General features: G+C 38.1%; 1 protein-coding gene and 1 pseudogene across 11 annotated transcripts in view; one reads left to right on the top strand and one right to left on the bottom strand.

Moving 5' to 3' along the window:
* Window positions 1-917: 917 nt before the first annotated feature.
* Window positions 918-18467, bottom strand: part of CDK19 (cyclin dependent kinase 19) — a 112391-nt gene continuing 94841 nt past the window's right edge. For all 11 annotated transcript variants that reach the window (XM_036316478.1, XM_036316475.1, XM_036316477.1 and 8 more), the window contains 8 exons: window positions 15815-15946; window positions 11930-12073; window positions 11692-11761; window positions 8161-8233; window positions 7670-7767; window positions 6918-6996; window positions 5841-6107; window positions 918-2252 (listed from right to left, as the gene is read on the bottom strand). In XM_036316478.1, coding sequence (XP_036172371.1) covers window positions 2121-2252; window positions 5841-6107; window positions 6918-6996; window positions 7670-7767; window positions 8161-8233; window positions 11692-11761; window positions 11930-12073; window positions 15815-15946 — 995 coding nt within the window. In that variant the 3' untranslated portion in view covers window positions 918-2120. The remainder of the gene's footprint in view (window positions 2253-5840; window positions 6108-6917; window positions 6997-7669; window positions 7768-8160; window positions 8234-11691; window positions 11762-11929; window positions 12074-15814; window positions 15947-18467) is intronic.
* On the top strand, window positions 10756-10872 carry LOC118660906 (annotated as a pseudogene).

Genomic DNA, 18467 nt, shown 5'->3' with positions numbered 1-18467 from the left:
TCTTGTGGAGAATTTGGAATAGTGACTCCATCCAAGTGGGTTTAGAAGTGAACAAAAGGACCTTCACATTCTCAGATGTTTTCCCTTATAAGCCAACCATCCCAGCAGAGCTCCCTTTCATGGAGTGGAACGTAAGCTCCTTAAGAGCCAGCAAGTACGTCTTGTCCTTTGTATCTTCCATCCAGCACAGCACTGGGTACACGGTGAGGGTGCAGTGAGCATCTGAGGACCAATAACTCTGGACAGTGAGGCTTCAGGCACAGGACAGAACCTTATATATGTAGCTACATTAGGCAGAGGGCTATTAATTTTTCATTTTGAAAACGGAAGGGGTAGATTACCATAGAGACAATCAGAAATTCCTTCCAATGGAGCATGCATGCAACTGTGTCAGTGTTGGTGAGCATCACTATATAGTCTTTATTATTAATAAGCATTATTATGCTGAAATCAGTAAGGTCCTTGCTGGCTACAGGATCACATCAATAGTGCAAAATATATACTGGCTTCTGTCTAAAATCTTATGTTACTTGTGTATGGACCCAGAGTATATAACCAGGTAGATAAGTTCATAAAGAATAGTAAAAAAATGCTTATAACTTGCATATACAACAATCAGCTATTTCTTCTAGCTAAGAAAACGTTTAAAACAAGGCTGGTGCTGCTAGTAGCATTCAGAGAACACAAATGTCCTGTCCCTTACATTACGAGAGCTCTAAGTCTACATTTCTTTGTGACTCTGGGGAGTGAGGGGTTCTTTACACTGACTGAGAAAGAACTCGGCCTCCAATTCATAGATCATGGAAATGCAAATATGCACTTTATCTAGTTTAGTTGTATACTATCTGCCCATAGTTTTTTAGGCACAATTATTAGTTTTCCCCTAGGGGCAAAAGAAAGTATTCAGTGCAATGAAAAGATTCTTGATAGAATTATGTTTCAGTAACAACAGCAAAATTATGCATACATAATACATACTTTAAACATGAATAAAACCTAAATTTTTAACATGCCTTAAAAATAGTCACTCTATATCTAATGCAAATACAAATGGAGAACACTGCTCTTTATTTTAAAAGCAGATTCATTGGCAGGCTTCTGTCGAGTACCCTTGATTATGTAAGAAAGTTACTCAAGATGGCCCACATGTGAAGAAACCAACAGCTCTTTAGAGAAGCCAACGTTATGTACAATACACACTAGAAGCTTTTCCTTCAAAGGAAAGTAATATATCCTCTGATCAGCATTGCTCCTTAAAGAATCCTAGTGCAGTTAATGTTCTCTTCAGCTCTCTGGTGCGGGTCACCAGAGGACTGCATTTCATCAAAGCTCTCAAAACCCTTTTAACGCAGACTTAGCTACAGGAAGTTAAATTTATAATTCTTCATTACTGACTACTGTTCAGGATAAGATGATTCTGGGAACTAAGTTCCATGTAAATGATTACATAAAAACCATCACACACTTCGGTGCTTCATTGCATGAAGCATACCAACTGCGAAGATGTAGGCTGTTTTTGGTTGTAGGCTCCCTCTGTCCCACCACTTGTCTTTTTATTAGACCTTCCCTGAAACTAGATAAATAAAAACATAATAATAAAGTACTTTGGGACAGTAACAATTTCTGTTTAAGACTTCCATGAGCAAAACAGTTATATTTTGTGAAAATAACGTAGTGCTTTAAAAGGTACGTTTTTACCTGTGTTGCTAGGTTAGTTGATGAAGTATAAAACTTTACACCACTGGAGTCCTGATTCTAGAACATTAAAATCCTATTAAAAGAGCTTTGAAAAGATAAATCATAGTGATTGCTACAGCACGAGAAAGGTGCACCAGGAAATCCTTCAAAAGAATGCTGAAGGTCACAGAAGGTAAGTGCTGGGATTGGATCAGACGCCCGATCAGAGAAGTCACGATGAACACATGCAGGGAAAGGGTGCTGGGGAAACTTCACGAAAATCTTCTGTAAGTCAATAGAGAAGAGACATCAGTCCTGCAAGATGCTCAGAATACAGTCTTCCTCCCACGTGGGTAAGTTTTACACGGCATCACAGTTTTTGCATTTTTGATTCTCTTCAATGCGGACATCATATTGCTGGAGTCTGCTCTGGGCTGCGGGAGTCAGTACCGATGGGCCTGGTGAGATGGGTGGTACTGGGTGCTCTGCTGAGATGAGGAGGAGTAGCCTAGTGTGCTCTGGGACTGCGAGGATCCCTGAACACTGCTTTGGTAATTCAGGCGAGAACTGGAGTGCTAGGAGAAGGAAACAGGAGAAGGGAGTTACTGATGAAAGAAGAGGTGATCACCACAACAGAATGGAGAAGTGAGCTGCTCATCAGAGGCTCCTGGATCAGATCCAGCTTAGTTTGTTAATACATTTTGTTGATTGAAAATCATAGCCTGCCACCACTATAACCACACGTTTGGCTGGAGTTCTTTGGGAGATGAGCTGCACTGGCACACACACACAAGGCAGTAGGGAAACTTATGTTGCCCACTGCTCTCGGTACTGACTAATTCTGGTTAGTCATTCTTTGCATAAGTGAGATTTACAAACAAGAATCATTAATTTGGCACATTCGGCCAAAATTATCCATAATATCTACAGATGCCTGTTAATTTTCTCATTATAAATAAAAAAGCTGTGATTAAGAAATCATTTGTAGAGAAAAAGTTTTCAGAGGTAGAGGCCAGAGTGGGGGCAGCAGCAGCACCTCCATGACAAAGCAAGGCAGAATTGGGCAGGGCATGGCAGCAATGAGTGGGCTTTATGAACCTCAGGTCTTACTTAGAATAAAAAAATGTTCATATATGAAAATGCCCTCAGGAGGAGGCAGACACAAATGTATTTCAATTCAATGTTTTTATTACTTTATTTTATTTTTTAAATATACTTTATTGATTTTTTACAGAGAGGAAGGGAGAGGGATAGAGAGTTAGAAACATCAATCAGCTGCCTCCTGCACACCCCTTACTGGGGATGTGCCCGCAACCAAGGTCCATGTCCTTGACCGGAACCGAACCCGAGACCCTTCAGTCCACAGGACAATGCTCTATCCACTGAGCCAAACCGGTTAGGGCTTTATTACTTTAAATGAAACATTCATCTTCTTAGGGCACATATGAAAAAATATGTGAAAGGAAAATTCGTCAATAGAATAAAAACATGGTGCCTGGTCAAACAGAATAGCTGGGACCAATGTCTTTGGCTATGCTCAGGCCAGTTCTTCCTCTGAGCAAAGTGGGAAAGAATATACATAATAAAGCTATTATTTGTAGTTAAAATGTCAATGACTTGGAGGTGGCATTAGGGTTAAGAAAGGACAAATCAACAAGGTCCCCACCTCAGGTGCATAGGCTGCCAAACTGGACTTGGAACATCTGGCCCAAGACAACAGGGCAGTAAGATGGGCTTGGTTAACACAAATGACTGGATCCTTCCTAAGTTACATAACTCTGATTAGCTGTGTCAGTGTAAGAAGCCTTCCAAAATTCCACATTCTAACTATGTTTTATTTTGAAAGTTTATTATGAAAAAACGTTCTTTCCATTCACAAGCCCTGTAATTGTTAGGTTGGCCAAGACCACTTTCACTTGAGCAGACTGGACACACACACTGGATTTTCCGTACCGGATAAAGCACAAACACATTGATGATGTTAGAGTTGCAAATAGATGCAAAGGGACTACCCCTCCTCGTGCTAGTCTATCCAACTAAGTAGCTGAGCTATCTACCCATTTTATAGAGATGTTGTCTTGTTTTTAAGTAAATAGCACAAGATGGACAAAGAAAAAGATTTTGAAGAGCTCTTCAGTTTGAAAGGAATAAAAACAGTAATTAAGATCCTGACCAGGTAGCTCAGATGGTTGGAGCATCATTTCAATACACCAAGGTTGCGGGTTTGATCCCCAGTCAGGGCATGCACAAGAATCAACCAATGAATATATAAATAAGTGGCATAACAAGTCGATGTTTCTCTCTCTCACTCTTTTTTTCTCTAAAATTAATAAATAAATTAAAAACAATTTTTAAAGTAATCTGTCCACAATTGTCTATAATCAGGTTATTATAATATGTAGGCAAAAAGGGGCCACATGCTAACCTAACTCAGAGAAGGCCTGTGTGGCGGCCTTGCAAACTCACAGACCTAAAGTAACCACAAAGGATGGTCTGAAATTAAAACTTTTTAAATTAAAAAGCAGTCTATTGTGGATAATCTTGTCTTAGGCAAATATTTTCCCTGACAAAGATCAACTTTTATCTTAACTGAGCCTACTGTCTTTTTGCATCTATGATTACATACCTTTGGAATATCAAGGTACCTTGCAACTTCCCACCCACCCCCACCCCTCAGGGCAAAACCAAAGTGCCAGGATAAAGACCACAAATTCCCTCATTGTTACTGTTATCGTGTTTAATTGTTGATTGATAACTATCCTGTACCCACCTATGTAAAAGAAGCGTGTGTCTATCATTTTACTTTTTACCCAATCCCAGAAGTTTCCCCGCTTTGCTATCTCCCACCTCTAATCGATCACCAGCAGATTTTATATCCTCCTTTGATGGTAATTTATAAAACTAGGTGAAAAACCGCCATTCTCCCGGAAATTCTGTTTCCCAGCAATTGTTGACAGTTTGGCTCAAATAAACTCACAATTTTTTTTTTACAGATTTAAATGTTTCTTACCTTAACAAATACTATCAGAGACACAAAGATAAGCCAGTATATAGTAAAGGTTTATTGCTCATATGATAAGAATAAACCAATGTTGGGGGGGGGGAATCTGAATTTATGAGAAAATTCAAAGAGGTTCATGACCTGCTGTTTTTAGAGGATCAAACGGTAACCTTGACTAGTTTAACTGGAACCAAATGGCAGTGCTGTTCTATCCCCTCTGCTTGTAGGGCATCTTCCAAGAGAGGTTTTCAGAGACGCAGTTGTGCGAGAAAATACATTTCATTCTGTAAGATGTTCAAAATGGAAAGCCTGTTTGGGCAGCTACTTACTATATCTTTCCTGTTAATGTTTTTCTCAATTCCAGCTCCGTACCAGTGAGTTTATGGCTCCCTTGCTGTGGTTTTGTTTTCTATTATCTCTAACCTAACTGCTCCTCCTCCACCAGTTTCCCAAGGGACATGGTTCTATACCATTTTTCTTTCTACATTTCATTTAAGTTTTTCTTCTCATTTTCTTAGACCTTTTCTTAGCTTGTTGCTACCTTGAAAACAAGATTCCTGCAGTTTTCACAAGTATTTTTACCTCTCTCCCCAAATACCAAACCTTTAATTTTTCTTTAATTTCCAGAATTTGTATTACAATTATAATTCTCTTTTTATCAAAGTACTTTAAAAGTATTTTCTAGTCTCAAAATTATTTCTAGTGAGATTTAATGGTTATTTCTGAGAAATTTCAATTTTAATCCTTTTCTCTTCTATGTTTATGTGGCTATTTACTATTTTCTTCCAGTGACAGCAAATCTTTCTGGTATATAGCTATTTTGTCCAAAATATGCTACCACTCTTCTCCCTTTTCAATTGCTTATCTAGGTATCTTTTTCTGGTCCAAAGCTGAAAGGCAGCTGTTTGTGCAAAAGAAGAAATTTTCTTTGAGGAGGAAAGGGCCTGCCTCAGCTTCCCTCCTTGGGGTGTCAGGATAAACAAGTCAAGAGAGAAATATCTTGCAATTACATAAAATACAACAAAGATATTCATTTTCATAATGCCGTAGAAACAGGATTGTACAGTTTGTACAAACTTTAGCATTAAGTGCTACTTAATTCTAAAAGCATTGATTTAATAAAAATGTATAAACATTAAAAGTACAAAATTCAGGGGAATACCTGATAATCTGATGGCATGACAGGCCCGCCTGAGTTTGCGCCTGAAGGCCCCAGCCGTGGCTTCTTGCTGGGAGGCACCTGGTTGAGGCCGGAGTCCTGGCTGTGCTGCAGCCCTGCTGCGGTGCCCCCGGCCCCGGCCCCGGCCCCTCCTGCAGTCCCGTTGGTCTGGGTGCTGCTCTGCTGCTGAGGGGGCGCCTGCGGAGGGGCTGCTGTCTGTGCTGGAGGGACCGTGGGCTGCTGATGTTGGTTCTGTTGCTGTTGCTGATTCTTGGAAGGGAAAAAAAGCAAGCTTGGTTTGGAACTACATTAACAGGAAATGTCTTTCAATACTTGATGTGCTGAGCCAACATGCAGGGCGACCTATGTGGGACACCAAAGTGGCTGGAATGGCTGGAAAATGGAGCAGCCAAGGACTACAGCATCCCCAAAGGTCAACGTGCTGGGCCCTGAATGGGACTCATTCTCTGAAGTCCATTCAATGGCATAGTAATCCTCCAACCAGACACAGACATCCCACTGAAGACCAAAGGCACATAGGAAATAGTTCTGCCCTCATTAAAACAGCTCCAATAGTCTTTCGAGAGTAATTTTCAGGTACAGGGGTGTGGGAAGGGGCCTTATATCTCCAAGTATATCAAGAACAGAATGATGCTTTGAAAAGCAGCCTGCATAAGGTGATGGTAATAATGCTGAACAAACAAAAAGCAAGAATGACGAGTCAGGGAATAAAATCCTATATAATAAAAGCCTAATATGCAAACTGTCCCCTCAACAGGGAGTTTGACCAGGGGGTGGGGCCCTCCTACCCCACCAGCCCCCCCCGCCCCCCGTCCCACCCTCGATCAGCCTCCCCACCCCGAATTTGTGTACCGGGCCTCTAGTAGGCTATAAAACAAATCAGGAAGGTCATCCATCTGTAAGCTTATTACATTTCAAATTTCAAAGCAGCCTACATAAATACAGGTTTAATTAAATAAAAGATGGTTAAATACATAGGGATTATTAAATTATACTTCCCTATGTTCTCCTTTTGCCTCCTTACCCTCTGGAAGTGAAAATGTACTGTGCAGTTCATACCTTATCGCCTTTCTCTTCAGGTTCATCTTCATTTAGGAATTCTCGTTTGGGGTATGGAATCTGGCAGCCAGCAAACACACTAAAAATCATTATAAAGAAAGAAATGTCATGACCGAAAAGCTATGATATCACTGACCTTGTTAATTTAAAATTCCACTTTTTTCTCAACGTATTTCCTATTCTTCATCTGTGATTGGTGCTTGTTGGATGTCTCCCATCACAACTTAATTTAAGCATTAAAGAACAATTTGTTGTCTTAATTTTACACGTTGCCATGTTCAATACCAAATCTTAGCTGCTGTTAGGGAGTTGACATATGACAGAATTTCTCCACACAAACTTCATTGGCACTAATAATAACTGAATTTGTATTTGCTTCAACAAAGAAAATAACTTTTCTTTTAAGAAAAGCTGCACCTCTAACAAACCTAATCACAACCATATACGTGGGTATAACCAAGGATGGAGACACACTGAATTTTAACTTCTCAGTTCCCCACTGGTTCCGTTTAAACTGTTCTGACAGACCTTCTATAAAAGTCCCATCTGTCTTAATCGTCATTCCTAAAATACGTCTTTTCATTCACACCTCTCTACAGCTTTGCTTCCTTCAAAATACAAGTGAGTATTTTTCTCCAAAGTAGCATTAATGAAGACAGTAAAATACTTCCGAACAAGTGCTCTCTTGCTTTCAGCCACTACCCGACACCCTCGACCGGGAGCAAAAGACACAGAAAAGGTCGGACACATACTCCAAGGTGGGCAGGGGGTCCTCCTGGAAATAGGGGTCCTGCAGAGCTTGTTCGGAGGTGATTCTCTTCGTTGGATCCATAGTGAGGAGTTTCTGAAGCTAGGGAGTGATAACACATGAAAAAGTTGTTTACAAGTCAGTTTTGACTTTTAAATTACTGTCTAACGGGATTAATATCAAATGCCATTTTGTACAGCTCACTTACTGCATGATTAGCACACTACACACATTTATGTGGAATTGGCAAAAATCATTAGCATTAAAGCAGTTACAGAATTTAATTCTTTTTCTGCTGATAAAATTATTGGGGGGAAAATAAGGCTAAAAGTCATGGATAACATCTCCCAAGAAAAATATTTAATTTGCTCCAGCATCCACTGATTTCTTTTCCTTCTAAAGAGAAGGAACAGCTGGGACAATTCCATGGGAAATGGGATGAGGTGAGAGCTGCACTAAGGTTCTGACTTCCCAATCTGGGGGAGATGCACCTACCAAGAGGAACACTTTGCTGTCAGGCTTGACCTTGTGTTTTTCCATGTACTTTATGAGGCTACTGTTGGCATATCTGTAAGAACATAACAATCAAACATCATTGGGAACACTTACACCATTCATATAATGGAAAGCTCTAAGACTGATTTTTCCTATAAGGTATAAGTTTACGCCATTGTTTTTTCTGATTAAAAAGGAATACACAACTAAACATTGGTAAATGTGTGAAGAAATAGGAAGTGTTACACACCGCATGCAAGAGTTTACATTTTTACAATCACTTTGGAAAATAATTATGCATTAACCATTAGAGTTGAAAATGTGAATATCCTATGACCCAGCAATTCTTTTCCTAGGTACATACTCTAGTCTAAGAGAGATTTTTGCACATGCATAACAGGATACATACACAATAAATGTTCTTGGCAGCATTTTGGTAATAGAATAAACTGTAAACAATCCAAATGTATATCTACTAAAGAATAGGTAATTAAATTGTTATGTGTTGACATAATAGAATGCTAACAATAGTAAAAATGAATACAGAGGTTGAATGAGGGAAAACAAAGTGCAGAAGTATAATACTATTTATATAAAAAGTTCAAAGATACATTAAACTGAACAATAATTTATTTGTAGTAAAACTATAATGAAAAATGAAGAATGATAAATACAAATTCAGAACAGGGGCTACCCTTTGGGAGGGACATGAACAGGAAAGGAGGGTACATAGAGTACTTCTGTAATCTTAGTAATGTTCTATTTCTTTTGGTTGAGAGGTGAGGTAGAAGGGTATTCATTTATTATTCTAAGTAAACTATATATGTATCATATACATTCTTTCCTAAATATGAAATATTTCAAATTTAAATGGGTAAAAAATAGAAAATATATGTTCATGGCAGAAAATTTAGAGAATATAGTAGAGTATAAAGAAGAAAATTGAAATCACTCATAATCAAGCCATTCAGTGATAAAGAACCACTGTCAAGATTTTGATAATTTCCTGACATTATACACACACACACACACACACACACACACACACATTATACAAACACTGAGGGATTTTTGTTTTGTTTTTATAAAACTGGGATCATACTGTATAAATTGCCCTTTTTTCACTTAATATTGTTTTATAAGCATTTTTCCTTGTCAAATGTCCTTTAAACTTATTATGTAGTGGTTGCCTATCTCCTACTGTTACTAATGTGTTTCACAATAGTTATTATTCACCTTGTAGGTAAATCTGGTACACACTGTAGGGAGACAATAACTGCAGAGCAGGTGAGAATTAGAGACGCCTTCTGGACCCTGTCATTTACTATTGCGTGATCTTGGGTAGTTAGCACTATGAAAGGCTTAGATTCCTCATTTGAAAGTGAGGATTATAATTATACCTACATTACGGAGTTGGTATAACGATCATATGAGAAAATGTAGGTAAAGGGTATAGGACATGCCAGGCACATAGTAAGTACTGAATTAGCTGCTCAAATTGCTTCCACAGAACAAATTCTTGGAATTATTTGGTCAAAGCATATGTACATTTCAAAACCCTTTTTATGTGCTCTAGGACCCTGCTACACAAACCTGGCCTCCAGATCTGCAGCATGGGCACCTGAGAGCCTACATTAGAAATATAGATTCTGCCTGGCTGGCATGGCTCAGGGGTTGGGTGTTGACCTACAAACCAGGAGGTCATAGTTAAATTCCTGTTTAGGTCATGTGCCTGGTTTGCGGGCTCGATCCCCGGTGGGGGGCGTGCAGGAGGCAGCCAATCAATGATTCTCTCTCATCACTGATGTTTCGATCTCTCTCTTCCTCTCCCTTCCTCTCTGAAATCAATAAAAATACATTTTTTTAAAAAAAATTCACGATGTCTAGGGTATAGAACACAAAGTGAAGAATGGTTTATGAGCTGAATTTGGTGATGCAGAAGCCAAGCTTTTGTTAGCTGTATTAAGGAATTTCAGAGCAATGGTGACTGAAGAGCAACTAGAAGACTGACATGATCAAATCTGCTTTTGGAATGATTGCAGTATAGACAGTGAGTTGGAATGAAGACTGGAGGTAGAAATACCACTTAGGAGGCCATTTCAAGATTCTGGGTGAGACAGTGGTGGTCTGCATTTTAATAGTGGCAGGGTGAATGGAGAGAAATACAATGATTCAGAGGATATTTAGAACAAAGAACTGACTAGATTTACTGTTTGGACACTGGGGAGCAAAATAGAAGAGAGTGAGATGCTTTTGGCTCCAATAATTAGGTGAATCATGTACACTGAGTAGTATCATAAGATACATAAGTAGGGAGGAAATAAAGCAGAGGAGAGGTTTAGGAGGATAAATGATGAATTCAGTTTGGGACATTTAACTGAAGTATTTGTGGACACTGAAATTGAGTTCCATGAGACAACTAGATAAATGGGTCTGAAACTTGGAAAAGAAATCTGAGTAGGATATATTAATTGGGAATTATCAGCATAACTGACAGTAAATTGTGGCCATTAGGATCATGGAGACTTCCTGGGAAAATGTCTAGGGCGAGAAGAGAAAACCTTGAACAATATCAAGGCTATCTTTAAGAGGTGCCATTTGTATGAAAGGAGAGGAGGTCAATACTCCCCTTGACAAGAATGAAAGAGGTCCTTGAGTCTGACAATGGCATCTAACCATAGAGTTTGTATGTGTATGTGTGTGTGTGTTTTTAGAGATAGGAAGAGGCAAAAGACCTACCAAGGACTGTGTAACAGAGGGGCCAAAAATGGTGAGTGCCACTCTCTACTTCTATTTATGATGTCTGCTTTTGTTCCTATAAGCCAGTGGTTCTCAACCTTCCTAATGCCGCAACCCTTTAATACAGTTCCTCATGTTGTGGTGACCCCCAACCATAAAATTATTTTCGTTGCTAGTTCATAACTGTAATTTTGCTACTGTTATGAATCGTAATGTAAATATCTGATATGCGGGATGTATTTTCATTGTTCGCGACCCATAGGTTGAAAACCGCTGCAAGCTCTCCTGTCCTGAAAATTTTCCATTAAGTTGCCTAAAAGGGAGCCTCCTTCACCTTTTCCTCTGAGCATATATACTTATAATAAAGTCCTCTCATGCCACCTTTCCCCTCCTCTTGTTTCTGCTCAACATAAATGTCCCGCCAGTTACTCAGATCCCTGCCATGTGTTCTTCCTCTGTCATCTTGGCAGCTAGCCCAGCATTTCGGTCACCAGTCATTACTCAGAGAAAGATAAAAATCATAGTTGTGGCCCTGAACTGAGCCCTTTATCCTGCTAAAACAGAGGAGACATTTAAACTATCTATTGCCCCTTAAATTCTTAGAAGTTTTAAAATAATACAGCGTAAGCCTACCATATATGTGAACATCTGTAATATCTTCTTTAAATCATAGGCATAAAGAATATTTTAAAAAAATCTAGGTTTCTAGTTTAAATAATCTGTATCTGTTTTTTTAAAAATATTAAATATTCCCAATGAAATGGCTGCTTCTATTTAAATGGAGTTACTTACGTTGTTCTTCTAAAGTCCTTTTGAAGTGTGGGGTATTCTGGCATCTTTCTAATATCTTCCCAGTCTTTATCTTACAAAAAAAATATTGAATGTTGTTATAGGAAATAATGTGTTATTTTTAAAAAATAATCTCCTAGTTACTTTAGCTTAATATATATATATAATACTTAAAAATATGCTTTTGAAAAGAAATGATTTTGAAATAGGACTAAATATTTTGAAAAAGAAAATAAATTACCTGCAGGAAATCCCATGACACTAAATATCCGATCGAGTTGATCATGATGAAAGGGATTGCTTGTTTTTATATCTTCCTGACGACAGTGAAAAATGGGCTCTGAAGTCAACAATTCAGCAAATATGCAACCTATTGCCCATATATCTACAAAGAAAGGAAAACAAGTTTTTGTACACATTTATTATACGTCTTTGGTTATAATTCCTGGTATAATCACAACCTACACATAAAAATACTTTTCAGTAAAGCAATATACAAAATACAGTGTCTTAAGAAGACATGAACAGATGATTATCACACAACGCATTGAAAACCAAATAAAAAAACATTTACCTGTGTATTTCCTGATGAAGATAAGCTTAGGAAACTCAATTTAATAAGCAATGAATTTACTTTATATATAGGCAAAAGTCTTCCTAACCACTATTAGTAATTCAATTACTAAAGCATTCAACTGATAATCTATTACTCAAGATCTGATAGACTAAAACAATATCACCATCAGGTATAGCAATACATTCTTTAAAGCAATACATAACTATAGAGCAGAATGTCTGATTCCAACAGTAATACCACATAAAATTATTTGGAAAAAACTCAACTTTTGGCTGAAAGGCTACCAACTTCAGTTTTTCAACAAATTGTAAGGTTCAGAAGTTGACAAATATAGAGGTAGACAGACACCAGTAGAGAGAGATGTTATCTAAATACACTCACTTAGGGGTGGGGAATGTCCAGTCCAAGGCTCTATAAGGCCTGCAAATTTGGTCTGGCACTTACAAGGCATTAAGTGTGAGTTAATTAAATGTTTGACCAAAATAGCAGGCTAATTTATCAGCTGATACCCAAATGGCCCTTGACAGAACACAGGTTCCCTACCCCTGACTTAGATGTTTCCTCAATCCTCCAATACCTCAGGATAAAGTTAGGCATCTTTCAAAGTTTTATTAACTATTTCAAACCACCACTTATTTTGATTTTATAGATTGAAAAACTGTAATTCAGATTCAGAGATTATATTCACAATGCTTTGTCAAATATATTAATAAATATTTTTTTTTTTAAATATATTTTATTGAGTTTTTACAGAGAGGAAAGGAGAGAGATAGAGAGTTAGAAACATCGATGAGAGAGAAACATCGACCAGCTGCCTCCTGCACACTCCCCACTGGGGATGTGCCCGCAACCCAGGTACATGCCCTTGACCGGAATCGAACCTGGGACCTTTCAGTCCGCAGGCCGACGCTCTATCCACTGAGCCAAACCGGTTTCGGCATTAATAAATATTTTTAAAAAATAATGTAGACAGTTTCTCTCTATGCCTCTCCCTTCCTCTCACTCGCAAATCAATAAAGACATATTTTTTAAAAATTATCTTTATTTCTCAAAAAACACATCTACTTTGATTTTAAAAGCAAAACATTTAATTATAAAATATTCATAAAACTGTTTCTCAAAGTGTGTGGACCACATACAATAGAATCACCTAATGGTACATGTTAAAAATGGGCCTTGCCGGGCCGGCGTGTCTCAGTGGTTGAACATCAATCTATAAACCAGGAGATCACAGTTTGATTCCCAGTCAGGGTACATGCCCAGGTTGTAGGCACAATCACTCCCCAGTAGGGGGTGTGCAGGAGGCAGCTGATCAATGATTCTCTCTCCCTTCCTCTCTGAAATACATATATCCAATATAAAGAAGACTAATGTGCAAATTGACCAAATGGTGGAACAAGCGGTCACTGTGACGCGCACTGACCACCAGGGGGCAGATGCTCAATGCAGGAACTGCCCCCTGGTCATCAGTGCACTCCTACAGGGGGAGTGCTACTCAGCCAAAAGCCCTGAGCCAGGCTTATGGCTGGCGAGTGCAGCAGCAGTGGCAGGAGCCTCTCCCACCTCTACGGCAGCGCTAAGGATGTCCGACTGCTGGCTTAGGCCCGCTCCCCCTGGGGTGAGCGGGCCTAAGCTGTCAGTCGGGCATCCCCCAAGGGCTCCTGGACAGCTAGAGGGCGCAGGCTGGGCTGAGGGCCCCCCTCCCGAGTACACAAATTTCATGCACCGGGCCGAGAGAGAGAGAGAGAGAGAGAGAGAGAGAGAGAGAGAGAGAGAGAGAGAGAGAATTTTTTAAATGGGCCTGGCCTTACCATGGATTTTGTATAAGAATCTCTGAGAATATGGTAGAGTTTGGTGGGGGCTCATTTAGTTTAACAGAGGATTTTGGCTGAATTTGCCTTTTCTTACTGGGAATCTCCCTTTTAGATATAGATTGTATCAGTGCTTGCTAAGAGTCCAACACATACATATTTCTACTGTTATCACATCCTTTATCCCTACCCGAGCCCTGGGTTATCTCACATTCAATTATGTTCTAAAGCATACCTGTTACTTCCAACTAACACTCCCTCCTTCTCTGGCTCACTTTCAGTCTCTTCTTATCCTCTGGTGCCTTCTGTGGTTGCCTAAGAGATTTACTGTTCTCCATAGTAAGAGATCCAATAACAGAAAAAGCAAACATAAGCCTAAAAGTCTAAAAACACAGACCTATGGTCAAAGTCACTCACTGAGTAGAGTCAGGCACTGATTTTAACTCCTCATTCTTAGAACCACTCTATTCCTTCCATTTGCTTTTGGTAGTTCTTTCTTCACCCTTCACAGAACTGCCACTGTCAGCTGCTAGCAGTGTGGCCTTGACACCTCTGAAACAGAGCTTTGCTATGGGCTCAGCTGCCACGGGAAGGGTCTACACTCTTCTAACTATCAAATACATACTGGTTTACCTCACAGGGCTAAGGTTACTCATGGGCTCTTTTACTCATTTAATAAAACCCTTCAGCAGTATTTAGGAAGTATTACAATATGTTAGCACTGTGCTAGTGTAACAACCCCGGACAAAGTATAAATGTGTTGTGGGTGTCTGAATTTGCAAAAGTCAGATCTCCCGATGAATGAGGACATTACTATATTAAAATTTTTGTTTCCCTTTTTACGATGAATAGGTTAATTATCAGTCTAATCTTCCAAATGTAAAAACTTGCTTTGTATTTCTTTGGGTATCACCAAGTTTTTCATACGCTTAACAGAAAGGATTGTGCTTACTTGTCTGTAAAAGGAAAATCTAAAGAAATATACTCCCTCCCTATCCTCTCTTTTTACCTCTTTTAAAGAAATCTCTAGATTTGAGGAAGACTCCTCTTCTTAACTCCCTTGGTTTGCAGCTGGATCCTCTGAGAACAATATAGTGACCAGGTAGCAAAATCTCTGATGCTTCTGTTCTAAAGCCAACTTTAAATCCTACAGAGAGTATGTTTATAACAGATTTTCCTACTCAGTTGTTTCTTTTTTTACCTGGAGAGATGGCAAAATGCTGAGCAGAGCTAATCTACCCAGAGTCTGTCTATTTTCTACCTTAATGGAGAAACTACCATTCTGATAACTGTAATGGCAAGAGAGAAAGGTTAGTCATAGTTTCTTGCTTAGGAAAGACTGATTAACTTTTCCCCAGATAGAAGGGGGCTCCTCCAGCACCCCACTACTCCTGTGTTTCTGTTTGTGAAGAAACAATTCTAAACCTCTCTCCAGTTCTTCTGACCAATAGTAGGCGAGTGCAAAATAAAATTTACATGTTATTATTTCCATAGCAACTCAATGGACCAGATACCTCTATTCGCTGAAAGAAAATGCTTTCTTCTTTTAAAAGAACCATTTTCTCCTATACAGTTAAAAATCCAAATCCAACAGATTGTAAAATCTAGGAGTACAGAAGACAACAGGACTTTCACAAAGAGACAGAAAATGGTTTTTACAAAGCAGTTTCATTATTATACCATTTGATATTTAGGATAATTCAATGCCAAGTAATTAAATCATTTTAGACTAACTTACCAATGGCTTTTGTATAATGCCTTGCACCAAGCAAAAGTTCCGGAGCCCGATACCAAAAAGTCACAACTACTGGATCCAAATCTGCTAGTGGCTTTAGAGGAGAATTGAATAATCTGGCAAAACCCATGTCAGCTAAAAAATAAAATAAGTTAACATGAAACTCAGTTTGGCATGATATTAAAAGCATTCAAAGTTGATGACAATAGTTAGCACCCTTATACAGCAAGCCTTTTCCTCCATTTTCAACCCGTGGTCTGTACCAGGCACCAGATCTCCCCTTCTGAGCTAGATACTATTATTGTGATAGTATCTGATGAAGAAACTGAGGCTTAAAGATACTCTGACTTGCCCAAGGTCACAGAACTACTAAGTACAGAGTCAGAATGAGAACCAGGTCTGGTTTCAAATTCCTGTCTTTCAGAGACAGCCACAATAATATTCTTAGATTTTTAAATTGAAAGATCAAAATACAATTTGAAAGATAATCTAAGTTTCAATGATTAATTATCACTTCTGTAAGACTAAACATGGACTAAATCTTAGGTCAGTGTGTGCTAGAATCAGTTCTTTTGGACTCATGAGAGCTGACTGGTACATATCTAGTCTCAACTCTGAGTTCAGTGACATCATGTTGGTGCTTGAAATTGGCTGTGGTGAGAATATTTACATCATGGAAAACAGCAAATGCTACAAATTGGGGCTTCCCCCGCTAGAGAGCCAGTTTTGTACAGTGACCACTACATCACATACATGTTTCCAAGAACATGTAGAGAATGTATGAGATAATTTGTTGTAATTCATCATTTAACAAAGATCTGTATCAAAGCTAACTGATTTGACTATTAGAGGAGTACAAAAGCAGTGAAAAGAATATTTATTACTAAAGAAGGTCCTGGGGACCATCTAATTTTCTTAAGATTTCATAAACAACAAATACCTTACATCTACAAAACACTTTAGAGTTTTACAAACCATTTTCAGATACATCATATATCACTTCATTTAATCCTCATAAGAACACTGGTTTAATAAGTGTTTTGGTCCCTACTTCTGAGATAAAGAGTCTAAGGCCTGAAGCAGTTAAATGACTTGCCCATGGTCATAAAGATACTAAATAAAGATGCCAGTACGCAAACAAAAATCATATTATAATCTAGCAGCTACATTCTTAACCACTGATCTGACAGCCAATAAATTATAATATTACAGTTATAATTGCATGTCACAAAGGCAAAATCACAAAAATTATAAACCTCTGTAATTTGAAATACATAATATACACAGTATATTTGTATTATAAGGGGCCCCAATGTACTATAAAATGCACAATTAGTACATGAAATTTCAACTGCAGAGACTCATTTAATCTAAAACAAATGCTATGATATAACATACATTAAAACTTTAATTTACAGTGATATTATTTCTTGAGAGTTTGAATAATTTATAAGACTTTCTGGAAATGTTTTGAAGAAACCAGGTCTTAAAAAACAAAGCTGTCCAAGGAAGCCTGTGCTAAAGCCTACTCTTCCTTAACTAAATTTTCCTATAGCAAACAAAAATATTCAAACCATTCTACCAATATTAGGCCTACTTCAAAGCACTGCTTTATAAATTTAACAGATGCTGCCTGTTGTTGATGGCAAAGTAATCTGATAGAATGCTGTTCCACCCACTGAGAAACATTTGTTTTGAGGTAAAGGCTAAAGCCAGTTTTCTCTCCCCTTGTTTTCTACTTCCTTAATTTTTTGTAAGCCACATCTATTCACTGTCAAATGAAAGACCAGAGGACACAATATACATTCCTGGAAACAATCTCTTCCTATTGTATGAACTTCAAAGAGTTTTTTTTATTTTATTTTATTTTTTTACTACCAGATTGTAGATACAAAATAATTAGCCATTTACATGCAATAAACATTAATATTTCAAGAAAAATGATTTTAAATATAATAATGTTACATGCAATAAACATTAATATTTCAATCAAAGGAGTTTTAAACCGTTTTTCAAATACTTACTAATTTAGACAAAAGGTTACAAGCTTAAACATTACTAACAGTTATTTTCCTAAGATTAGATATGAATGAAATTTCCAATTCAGTTGGCATCAGTAGTAAAATTTTGGTGTGGGTGCTAATTAGGTAGTATAAAATTATAGAAAAACAGCAAAAGACATTGTCTACCACCAAGGAGCTTACATGACAGTGAGATAACAAAATGCAGAGGGTAAGTACTGTAAGAAAAGGAACATTGCTACTGGACTGTAAGTCTCGTGAAAGAAGAGCGTTAGGTCTCCATGGTTTTCTCTGGAACAGTGTTTGATAAACATTTGTACAAGTGAACTAAACTGAAAGTAGAACTTGAGCTGGGTGCTGAAGGAAGAACATTTGTGAACAGTAAAGAGGACAATAAGTATTTTAGGTAAGGCTGGGGAAGTCTTTAGGTTGCTGAGGAGGGAAAGGTTCAGATACAGGGAAGGGCACAATGTGTTTCCATTTGACTACGCTTTTATTTTTGGCCAAAAAGAGCTGTATTATAGTGTTAAACATAGGAATCAGAGTATTACTAATTTTTTTTAAATAATGTGTTATTAAAATTTAAAGCAATTTATCAACTAGATTGTTTACTTGACCTTTTTTATTAATTTTTA

Source organism: Myotis myotis, unplaced genomic scaffold, assembly GCF_014108235.1.
Source record: "Myotis myotis isolate mMyoMyo1 unplaced genomic scaffold, mMyoMyo1.p scaffold_m19_p_7, whole genome shotgun sequence".
In the NCBI taxonomy this organism is placed as follows: Eukaryota; Metazoa; Chordata; class Mammalia; order Chiroptera; family Vespertilionidae; genus Myotis; species Myotis myotis.
The sequence above is the reverse complement of the archived record's forward strand: the minus strand, read 5'-3'. Positions and strand labels throughout refer to the sequence as shown.